Source organism: Lissotriton helveticus, chromosome 2_1, assembly GCF_964261635.1.
Source record: "Lissotriton helveticus chromosome 2_1, aLisHel1.1, whole genome shotgun sequence".
Taxonomy (NCBI): Eukaryota; Metazoa; Chordata; class Amphibia; order Caudata; family Salamandridae; genus Lissotriton; species Lissotriton helveticus.
The window spans coordinates 1,760,942,561-1,760,955,235 of NC_136059.1; the positions used below are offsets into that span (position 1 = coordinate 1,760,942,561).

General features: G+C 41.5%; 1 protein-coding gene across 1 annotated transcript in view; it reads right to left on the reverse strand.

The window, feature by feature from the left end:
- Nucleotides 1-12,675, reverse strand: part of MOB3B (MOB kinase activator 3B) — a 492,992-nt gene that overhangs the window by 92,468 nt on the left and 387,849 nt on the right. The window contains exon 3 of the mRNA XM_078676717.1: nt 6,374-6,576. Within this exon, the coding sequence (XP_078532843.1) occupies nt 6,374-6,576 (203 nt within the window). The remainder of the gene's footprint in view (nt 1-6,373; nt 6,577-12,675) is intronic.

The window sequence follows — 12,675 nt, forward strand, 5'->3', positions numbered from 1 at the left end:
GTATTATGTCCTCTATTCTCTTCAACAACTCGAAATTTCATCTGCAACCCTGAGTAGGCCTCACCTGAAACAAAACTCTGGATAGTAGACATCTTATTGGCATCCTGAAGCAATTATTTAAAATTTTAGTGTCTTGCGACACTTTTCTGAAACAACAGCAATGCAAAATATGCACCATGTTTTAAGATAGGCCTCACTTCATCTGCATCAAGATACTGTTAGTTTAAAATGTATATCTTTAGGACTGTGTAGGGGGCCTGGAGAAGCAGAAGCTTCTGTAAGTGTCAAAGTTGTTGAAAAACTGTTTGTCCTTCAATCTTTGCCCTTGTCTTTTGTAATTTTTAAATACATGTTTTAATATTTTTCAAATGTTTGTTCTCTCTTTCACAGATTGAAAGTATAAAAACAAAAAGTGAGTAATTTAACGACAATTATAAGGTAAATATTTTGTACTCTTTTCGTTACATTTCTATCACATTGAACTACTATTAGTTCCACTGCTTCATTTCTTTAATCCTCAGTTTCCTGCCTTTGCTACTTCCCTCATTCCTTTCTCTATTACCTACTTACTCAACTCCTTCCACTCTTTTTCTCAGTCCCTCTCTTCTCATAGTTCCTCACTCTTGTTCACTCACTCCGTCTCTATTACTCTTAGTGTCTTTGACTGATCACTGTATCACTATTTGTTCATAATGCTTTCTCTGTGTAGTTGAAGCACACTAAGGGGCATATTATGAACACAGCCAATAAAATTATTGCTGTTTTTATTGGCAGAAAACTGGTGCAAAAGTAGTTTTAGTGGCAGTTTTCTGCCGCAAAAGCAGCTTTAGCGACACATTTCTGCCAATAAAAGCTGCAAAACTTTTATTGCCTATGTTGATGATATGGCTCTATGTTACTTACATTTCTTTGCTGTTTCAATTAATCTTTTTCTGTTATTTTTTGTTTTCTGTTTTCTATTTTTTCTCTCTGTTATTCCCCATGTTTTAATCTTATTTTGAACATTCACTCACATTCTCCAAGAAACTCTTCTTTGTTAATGTTATACTCTCTTTTTTAGGTCGAGCGACCTATCTCAATGCGCATGTGCGCATTGAGAGCGGGAGCTCGATCTATTGCAGCTTAAACAGAGCTTACCGAGATCAGGCGATTCCCAGGCGATTTCATCCAGTGCACGTGAAAGCGCGTGCACAATGCCACCAGCCGCTTGCCTCGCATTACCACATCAAAGGCAAGGCGGCCTCGTCTCAGGCCCCTGCTGCTTCACACCCTCATGCCGCTCTCCCCGCTCCGCCCCCTCCCCTGCCCGCCGTGTCGCATTTCTCCTCCGCCGGCCGTACTTTCACTTTGACGGCCGCAGGCCATCTCTTGTGTTTCTCCTTGTTATTGTTCGAGTGTTTCCCTGGCTCAGCGTGGTGCCCGATTCATGGACATTTACAGACGCTCTGGTCGCTGTACATCATGCTCCACATACACAGGCACTCAAGGTTAAATGCACACGCATAAAGTGGCACAGACACAGAGTGAGTCACACACAACTGCAAGGTCAGTCATTGTCAGGTACAAACCACTCGCAAACAGCGTGACTCACATGCGCAGTAGTGCATACCCTCACACTGTTACATGCTTAAAGTGGCACACAGTCTAAGATGCAGTGACACATAGACTATTACTATGAAGCACACACACTTAGATAGACATACCTAGGCACGTGCACACGAGCACTCCTAATTTCAGATTTGGACGTAGCATTCGCTGCGTTTTGTAGTCTGAGAGGCATTTGAAACACACAACCACCTGCCTTTAGCTCATACACTCAGAAGGTGCCAGCACAGGGCTCCCTCCTATATCCGCCTTAATGCGCTCTTGTTCTGCCAATTAATTAGCCTCCGAGGGTGGGAGCGGTCGCTCTTGTGATCCCCCCGCCTGCCGGGAGGCTCGGGCACATTACAGACGGAATAGCAGTGGTCCCCACGCCACCAGCTGCCTAATAACTGAGCTGCCTGCAGCCCGGCAGAGCACAACTGGGACCTGCCCCACCAGGCTCGGCACCAACAGCTCCCCTAATCAGCCGGGCCAGCCGGCCACTGCGAGCCGCTCTTTAGTGGGCAGATGGTGTGACTTTGGACACTTTTACCTGCGTTAAAGTATTGCATGCCTCCCTCGCCCCCCCCCCCTCACTCCCCTCAAACTATACACCCCTGCTTTCAAGTGGAGGCTGGAGGGCATCTTACTCATTCTAGAGACTAATTACAACTCTGATTTCTAGTGTTTATTTGGAAGGGGCACAGAAGTTGCAATTGTGTGTTGCATTATTTCTTATCAAGCACGTAGCAGCAAACACCTGGGTAGGTCAAATGCATGAGAGTATTTTTCTAGGGTTTATCCCAAGCTCAAGCATTTAAAAGTACTTTGAGATGTGATAAATGTCCAAGATCACACAGGGTGTGCCTGCAATGACACTGTAATTGTGCCCAGCTATCAGGTTTTACAATTTGCACTTCAGCCGCTGGATGGTAGGTAGGATTTGTAAAGTGTGCCCAGGATCACACAGTGTGGTCATGCAGCAGTTTAATTGTCTACTGGACCAATAAAACTAACATTGTCCAGTATACCAATCAAAATTGCTCTCCAAAGACACCAGGCAAAGCAGACGCTCCCTCAAACAGATCACCAAGCGCAATTTACCCTACTTACAGCCTAGCCTGTTCTCTGTCGAGACTTTAGCAATCTTTAGAGCACAAGATAAGATCTTTTCACATGGAAGAGTCAGACGTATTGCAATACTACTTAAGAAACAAGCATTGGCATAGACAATAGGTCTCGCCTTTGGGACCTTATACGTGTTTAGCCATGCAACAGTTGATGTTGCTGCACCAAGGATATTATGCTGCATAACTAAATACTTAGAAGGTCCCAAAGGCGAGACCTATTGGCTATGCCAATGCTTGTTTTTCTTTCACTTCGTTATCTATTTTGTTTTTCACAATTATACCCTCTTCTGTCTTTTCTTCGGTAAATAGATCTATTAAACAGTATCTCTTCTTTACTCCCTATACCTGTCTTTCTTTTAACATCACTCTCTGTTTACTTTCCTTATACTTACACTTTTTTTAAAAAAAAAATTTTTTTTGGTTAGCTCCCGGTCCGCGTACCGGGAAGCTAACCCGGGAGCGAACCAAAAGAAATAGAGCTTGCCAGAGTGCTAAACATTGTAGCAATTTTTTTTTAAAGGGAAGGTAGTTCTGAAAAGAACTTTTTTTTTAATATTTTTGTTGTTTTATATTTTTTTTTATTTTTTTTAAATTTTTTGTTTTTTTTTTATTTTTTGAATGATTTTATATTTTTTTTGGTTTTTTTTGGGGGGGGGAAACAACAAAAAACAGGCGTTGAAAAGGGCTCAACAGGAGCAAAAAAAAATTACTGGGGGCGGTTAGGGCAATCATGGTGTTCATATGCAAGGTTGAGTGCATTGATGCTCATGTTGCCACAAGCTAATAATGCACGACAGTGCATACATAAATGTATCATATGCCCAAAATTTTGTTGGATATTTGGCACAGTTTCCCGTGCCTCCTCTGGTGTTAAAGAAACCGGTATTGTTGGTCTGGCCACAGGAGTTGGTCTAGGATTGTCCAGCATATCCCTTAATTCCGCCCGGCTGTAATTTAGGGGATGTTTCCTCGTCATGTGCCTATGCATGGTGTGATTACCATAACTGTATTTTTTGTCCGTCCCTCTGGACAATTGTTCCTTGCATATGAGGCAGGTGACATACCTCGCGTTGACTTTTTTTTGTCCACGAGGCATTGAAAAAAACTGCCAGATGAAACTGGCTTTCTTTCTGGAAACCCGGGGCAACTCTTCCAGGAATTGTGGTTCTTCTCCCTCCTCATCCATTTCTTCATCTTCCTCCTCAGTGTTGGTAATCACCTGGGGAGGTGGTTCTCTCTTCCCATGAGGAGGTGGAGGTGGTGGTGGGGGTCCACCAGCTGAAGCAACCAATGAAGCCATTTTCACACAAGCAAAATAGGTCTTCCAACAAGCAAAATAGGTCTTCCTCTCACAATGATGAAAGTCAGAGTGAGGAAAGAAGGAGGGGTTTTCATCATTTGGAAAAAAACAATACTTCTCAACCAATGAAAAGTGTTATTTTTAGGTCACCTGACCTAGCCTTCCATAATTATGAAACTAAAAGTGAAATGAACCAATGAAAAGTTTTATTAACAAGTCACATGACCTCTCACGCTCATGTTACGCGCTGCGGAACGCTCCCCGGTTAGCTTCCGGGTCGCTCCGCTTCGCGCCTCGGTCCGCGCCCCGGGACACTTCCGGGTGCGCTAACGCGATACGTCACAAGACGCATTTCGCGGCAACGCGATACGTCGCGCTTTCGCGCCGCGGATCGCTTCCGGGGAGCTGCGTTTCGCGCCTCGGTCCGCGCCCCGGGGCACTTCCGGGTGCGCTAACGCAGTACGTCATAAGACGCATTACGCGGCAACGCGATACCGTCACTATGTTGATTTCTTACTGGTTCGCGGACCGGATCGCGGAATCAAATTGAGCTAACGGGAAGCTTCCCGGTTCGCGGACCGGGAGCGAAACAAAAAAAATATTTAAAAAAAATTATTAATAAACATATAAAATATATTTTTGGATTTAAAGAAGAATAAATTTTACAGCTATAGATATTAGCTTTTAAAAAACCAATGAAATTCATTGAAAAAACCATAGGTTATAGACCATATATAGTTAGGAATTAGCATTTACAAAACCTTGAAAATTCACTGAAAAAACCATAGGTTATAGACCATATATAGTTAGGAATTAGCATTTAAAAAACCTTATTTTACTCACACAAAACCAATGAAATTCCATATATAGTTAGTTGTACTAACTATATATCGCGCACCCGCAATCCACTGCTGATCATGTCACATATCATTCATGACATGGTCAGTGACATCACTGATGACATCACTGATGACATCTCAAATGACATCACTGATGACATCACTGATGACATCTCAAATGACATCACTGATGACATCACTGATGACATCTCAAATGACATCACTGATGACATCACTGATGACATCTCAAATGACATCACTAATGACATCACTGATGACATCTCATTTGACATTACTGATCACATCACTGATGACATCATTCATGTGATAATACGATGAACCTCTTCAGACTCTAATATAACCTTAGATACACTCAGTGTAAACACAGACTCGCAGATTGTCACTCATCCATGAAGTTACACACACACCTAGTCAGTCATGCAAACAATCAATCACACCTCCATTTCCTTAACTATACAGTTAAACACACCTTACTTATTCAAACATATACTAAAACATATTTACTCACTTATACAATCCTGGATACAAGTTCACAATGATCCATACAGCCACTCACACATTCACTGGCTCTTATGCACAGTTATTTATATATGTCAACTCTCACATGTACTGTGTTTTACATATGTACTTACTTTGACATGTAGCACTGAGATATCCATTCACTCACCAATACAGTCATGCACACAGTCAACCACCCATACAGCTGTTTCCACATGCACTTTTGAACCCATACATTATGCACAGAGTCATACACCTTCCCAGCCACCCACACACACTCTCAGTTTCCCATACAAATGCTTGGGCAACCAATCAATAACCCATATAGTTACTCATATAGCTACTGATCAACACATGCAGCAGTTTACAGAACAACAGACATAATGATGCACAAATTAAGACAGTTTAGTCACTAACCCATGCACTCAATGAGACACATTTAACCACTCACTCATACAGTCAGTCATGCACCTACTAAATCCTTCATCCAGACACTTATACATCCACTCATTCTTCAATATGTAAGACATATTTTAACTTTACAGAAAAATACAGTCACTGGATGTTGTCATCAGTGATGTCATCAGTGATGTCATTTGAGATGTCATCAGTGATGTCATCAGTGATGTCATCAGTGATGTCATCAGTGATGTCACTGACCATGTCATGAATGATGTAATATGTGACATGATCAGCAGTGGATTGCGGGTGCGCGATATATAGTTAGTACAACTAACTATATATGGAATTTCATTGGTTTTGTGTGAGTAAAATAAGGTTTTTTAAATGCTAATTCCTAACTATATATGGTCTATAACCTATGGTTTTTTCAGTGAATTTTCAAGGTTTTGTAAATGCTAATTCCTAACTATATATGGTCTATAACCTATGGTTTTTTCAATGAATATATATATATATATACACGCGCACATTAAAAAGAATTTGGCCTCTAAAACGTAAATTGTAATTCTAAAATGCAATGTTCGTTATTTTAGACTTACCAAAGGCTCCAACTCCTTGCGGTCCACAAGGTTGAGCTCCGTCACAAAGTAGTAAAAGTGCTTGTAACAGGTGTTGACATGCGCCTCCGCTCCCATGACAATGATGCGGTCAAAGTGGTGTATATAAACATGGACGAAGACCCTGAAGAGTCTGCAGAGGATCTTCTTGCAGATCTGAAGGAAGTTCTTTGGAAAGGGAACACCTGCAAATAGGAGGGAAAAACTTATTATCAGGCTTCCAAAATGCTCCGCAACCATCTTCTCAGTGGACTTGTAGGTTTGAAAAAAACCAGCAAACATTTTGAAACTTATTATTTAAGTTTTGCCCCTGTGAAAAACTGGATCTTATTAACTCTTCAGGTTGCTGTTTATGTAATTAAAAATAGAGCGAGCGTGTTTTGTTTTGAGACTGGTTTAAATTGAAACTAAGAATGGCTAAATCTCATGTCTATGCCGATGATTCACTAAACGTATGCACCAAAGCAGCACTTAGGGGCAAAAGAATTTGCCAACACTATTTTACACAATTTTTGCTGCTAACATGACCGGGAGCAGGAAAGGGACTGTTTTTGGAACATAATCATTTTGCTAAATTCTCTATTATGTGACCAGAGAATACAGTGTACAATCACTTTGCTCATCTTAATTGTGCTGTATAGTCCATATATAATGCAGCCTGCAATCAAAACATGATCAGTATAAAGTAACTACTTGGCCAACTTTTTACCAAAGGAGTCAATGACTCAGAAGTCAATAAAATCAGAAGCCAATCCACATATTTAGGAGTCCCCAATTTCAGATTGTGAAAATGTTTCCAGTTGCGTTTTGTGGACTACAAGTCATCCGAAACCACTTCTCACTCTTTTCACCACCTCTCGGCTCCTCCTTCCAATTGCCCAAAATCTGCACTCCAATCCTCCTGTTCGCTCTCCACATACGCCATTTCTCCAGAGTTACAAACCCACCCACACTATTGCTTATCACCAATCTCAATCATTATCCGCATAGTCACCCTATCCAAACACACCGCCTCAGTAGTTTCATACCATATAGTCACAGTTGTATCTTTTACCCACTCTCATTCCAAATTTAGTCAACACACAGTCACTCTCTCCACCCTACCAGCCATTCTCTCAACTTTGATCCACTGTCTCACTGTGCAACCAGTATCCCACCTGGCAAATCCGGCCTACACTTTCACACTCAGCATCTAGTCTTGCCAATGACTTTAACACATGGCAGCCAATTTAACACTAAGTATCCATTTTCACAACCGCCATTGACTTTCACCCTTGGCATCCACTCTCACTCCCTGCATTCTCCTGTTGTCTCTACTTTCCCACTCCTCCTAACAATTGTAATATTGAAAGAAAAAAAACGTGTTACCTTTTTTTCCTGCAGATTTAATAAAAACTAAACTATCAATACCTTGAGCAGAATTCGGAACAATGCAAGTAGCTTGTTCCTCTGTCTTGCGTCAGGAATAGAGTTTCTTGTTTCCTTTTTGCCAGGTTTAATTTTGTTGATATAGGATTTTGTGTTGTTCAGTTCAGCACTATGAAATGTATACATCACACCAGTGGTCCTTAATGTTTCAACTTCTGGAGCGACCACTTAATCATTTTAAGACCAATGGTCCCAAACTTTATTTAAATTCACAGATAAGCCAGTAAGTGTACATACAGTGTCAGAACAACGGGTTATTGCCACAAACAGTACCTAGCAGATTGCACATGTTAACACAGCAGTTATACATGAGTGAAAATAGCGACCACTTAATCATTACCCGTTTTTACTCCGTTAATCCCTCTGCGGCTAGATCTGGGCAGACGAGCCTTCAAAGATCTAGTGCGGCTGCGCCCACTACTCTTCTGGGCTCGGCTGCGAAGGACCAAGGAGCTTGCTAAATACGCTGCTGGGCTGGATGAACTAATACTGCTCGATACTGGTAATAAGATTGGGTGGTTGAGTAACGTGAGGCAACTGGTGATCCAAGTGGGTTTGAGCGATGTGTGGGAGAGCCAAATGCCACCCCCCAAACCAGTGATTAAGAAGTTATACTGGGATTGGGTGCAGGTAGAGGCAACACGCAGTGAGGCTGGGGGTTTACTCACTGAACGGTTTCTAGAGTTTAAATGGGCTAGAAAGTTGGAACCCTTCCTCGACCTCATAACCAAGCCTCTAGACAGAGCCCTTTATTTAAAACTCAGGTACGGGACCCTTCCGGTGCATGAGTTCACCGCGGGGTGGTCTAATTCTGGTGGTCCTTCGCGACCCTGTCCTGGGTGCGCGGCTCCTAAGGAGTCTGTGGCGCATCTACTTTTTGCCAGCCCCGCTTACAAAGTTGCAAGGAAGGTCTGGCTGAAACCAGTATGTAGGGGGTTGGGGTTGAGGTGCCACAGAATGGCCTTACGAGTACTTGCTACGGACCCAACATCCTCTGCCATGGTATGTGGGGTGGCTAAATATCTGAGCAGTGCATGGTTGACGCGTTCCAGGAGATTGAAGTTATACTCCACTTTACCAAATCGTTAGCAGGCCTCATTGGCAGGTCGCTATGATCTGACTGGATGGAATTGAAGGTATTAACCATTATGTAATAATGTACTGATGAGGATGTTTGACTGGGGTCCATAATAATCACAACTGTACTGTATAATGTGTAGGCTTTTAATCATGGATTTTACTGCTGATAGTTTTTGTTATTGTTTTATTGTGTAAAATGTATTCTTTTATGGTGAGCAATTTTACCGAATAAAGATTATACAACAACAACAACATTACTGCAATCTGGGGACCCCCTCTCGATCATTATTGGAATCCTAGGACCCCACTTGAGTCATTACTGGGATGGGGACCAAGCCTTAAGCAATTTCCATCATTTGAACCTCAAAACAATACACACAAATACAGAAACAAGCATTCATCAAACAAATATACAAATGGTGAAATGTTTTATTTAATTCGCAAACAAAGTTAAAAAAACAGCATTTTAATTTTAATGGGAAGGGTGAAGATTTTCTAAATTCAATTGAGGCTACCCCTCATCCATACTATATTCTGTATAATGCACTTGCGCTCCTCCCACAAATCAATCTGAGGATGCCAACTTAATTTTCAGCGAATTTCAAATTCCTTCAAATTTATGGAACTTTTACAATTTTACATGTTTCTTCTTTATTTATATGCACACTATAAACTCTGTTAATATTATTTAATTTCCTAAGCAGTCGTGGACTCCCTGAGCAGGCGTTACGGACCCCAGGGTTTCCCGAACGACAGGTTAAGAATAGCTGTATAAGACACACACCACAGACACTCATCATGGCTGCTACACACACCATGCACTGTGACACTGGTAGGTGGAACAAGGAAGGGTGTGTGGAGCTCACATTCCTTCATTGGAACCGCATCTTAGGTTTTTAAATGTACTTAAACAGCTCTTGTTCTGTTCAGTTGCTTAGCCAGAGTTGGTCTCTCTACTAGCAGGAGAACCATATTGTGTGAAAGACATAGAAGTAGGCACTTTATACATTTTTAAAAAGAATGCATAGCAAGTTTGTTTCATTTTGTACTTACAATATCTTTATCATGTAAGCATGTATACATACCTAATAATTTTCTAGACTTGTAATGGCTTGTTTTTCTCGTGGCATTGGTTATTTTAGTTCTATTATTATGTGTGGGGTAAATTGCATACTTTTTCCATAGCTTATAAGGGTAATTTTCTCGCAGATTATGCACACCACACAAATTACAAAATCACATTGGTGAATGTTTCTAACTCAGAGCATGCTGCCTGTTCTACACGTTCCCTGCACAAACGAGTGCCCTGCTAGCAAAAATAAAGCTGGGGTAAACAAAAACTATGCGAAGTACATATAACCTATTAGTAGTAAAGCAAGATTAAACTGGCTTAAAACATTTCCTCCAAGCCTATCGTTTATCCATACCTTATACTAAACCAAATGGGTTGTTAGTAATCTACTGATTGGTGTTTGAGATTATTATGCAGTAAGGATTGCATGGGGTAAACTAACGAACAACACCAGCACTGGTAAGTTTTTTGGAATGAAGTAAATTCAATAAATGATGTTGATTTTTTCTTCACACGTCACTGCACTGATGGTTGTTAGACTAAATATCAAAGACAGACATATCGTTTGACATAACATTGAGGCAAATATTATTTACAAAACTAATATTAACTCGAATGGGAGCGATATTACTGTTCGATACTTTGGACAGAATATTTGTGTCAGATGGTGTTTTGGTCCCACCCCACACTGATTTCCTTAGAAAGAAAGAAATATTCTTTTAACGACTTAAAGTGTGATTTGGGGTCCAGGTGGACGCTGTCAGACAAAGGGGGTTGAAAAGGGGTTGCAATATTTGGGAAAGGCAGTGCCAACGCAGAATACTTTCATTCCTTGATATGCACATCTTTTTGCTTCAAGCCATTATTAATAATAGAAAAAGTCACTATTAAATGGAAACCACGTGAAAGGGAATCATACAATCTTGAAAGCCCACCAAGGGGCAATAAATAACGGTAAGTGCAAATACTTGATTTTGAATGGACAGTGTATACTTTTTATTAAAAACGCCGCCAAGAGGACAAAGGCGGCACTTTGAGTAACAGCAACGAGACGATATCGCGACCCTAGGTGAGAGCATCTGCGCCATTTTAAGTAAACGGGAACACTGATGACACACTTTAACAAGCACTACAGTGTCCAGAAGGGAATGGAATAATCTAGAAATTTGTATGGCGCACTCACTTCCAATGAGAGTGAAATGATGCATTCTGCACGTGATTGGGCACAGCTGGGACATGAATTTGTAATATTTAAATGACTCAGCAAACTGACCCGTCAAGACTAATAAGTTATGAAATAGTGACTTGCACTTTTGCTTTGCAATAGAATGAATTATTAGTATCATTTCACGGCCAAAAGTCAATGGTATCTATAAACTAAAGGGTGCAGCATGGTTCGAATCCAGGAATCTTTACCAACGTGTTTAACTGTGGAGCTTCTCTTCACATGCAACAAATTCCACCTATTCTTTCCCCGACACTCCCTGGCCAAAATACAAAACCAGAAGTAGCTCCATACATCTGCAATGCAGCCACTGCAACAACTGCAGTGCTGCCCATCTGCTTGTGGGTTACTGCAAGCAGTCACGTGCTCTGGTTGGGAGCTGGGCCTGTAGGAAAGATGTGATATCTGGCAAATAAAAACATAAATCTGGGCCTGCCATGCTATGTAACCTCAACACTGAAAGATTCAGGAAGCAACACATTCCCCAGTCTGCACTACGCATGCTAATATTAGAAACTGTTGGAGTACTTTTTTGGCACTGGGAGATACTATGGAATTTCATGTTGTGTGAGTTGGGACTCGTTCAAGTTTCTTCGATTTCAAAAAGTACTTCTCTGAGTGTTGTAGAGATCGGTAATGTTTTTTTAGTTGGGTAATCTTTCTGCTTTGGGAAATCACTTCGGGTTTCACACTTGGTCTATTTTATCACTGTAACTGTTTTTAGATTTTATAGATTTTGGGGCCTATTTACAAAAAATGTCAGAGCGCGGTGCTACGCTAAATTTGGCAATGCCAAGCATCAACATTTTTTTAAAACACAGGGTTGTGTCATATTCCCAAGAACACGGCACACCCTTGTGTTTCCCCTAGAGCAAAAAAGCTGTCTAGCGCCAGCGCATGCACTCTGCCGCCATGTTGCAAGAGTGCCTGTGCTGCAGTGGCGATTGTTTATGTGCAGGAAGGGACACCTTCCTGCACATAAACAATCAATATTAATTGAAGAGAAATTAATAATTTCTCCTCATATTGCCATGCTAAAACCAAGTATTCACTGGCATTTTTGGCACTGCCTCAGCCTCGCAAATGTGGGGCAGCGTCAAAAAGCATTGGGTGCTGTGGTGGAACGGCAACTGCAACACCCATTGCATGCCCCTTTGCCGTAGAGGACTGCGGTGGAAAGGGCCATATTTACACGGTGGCGTTAAGCCATGTTAAGTAGCTTAGTGCTATGCCACCGGAGCGTCAAAAGAAGTGACCCTCCGGTGGTACATGGGGCTTGTAAATATGCCCCATAATATCTGAAAAAGTGAGTGACCAAAAAGCCTAGAATAGAGGGTTCTACCTAACACTGTACAGGAGATTGGTGTTAGGGGGTCTTTGTACTGTCTTTGTGGTAGCACTGCTTGCCAAAGAAGAGCCTAGGATTGATGCAAGTAGTCGGTTGAAGGGGAGGGTAGGTGGGGCGGGAGAGAGGGGGAA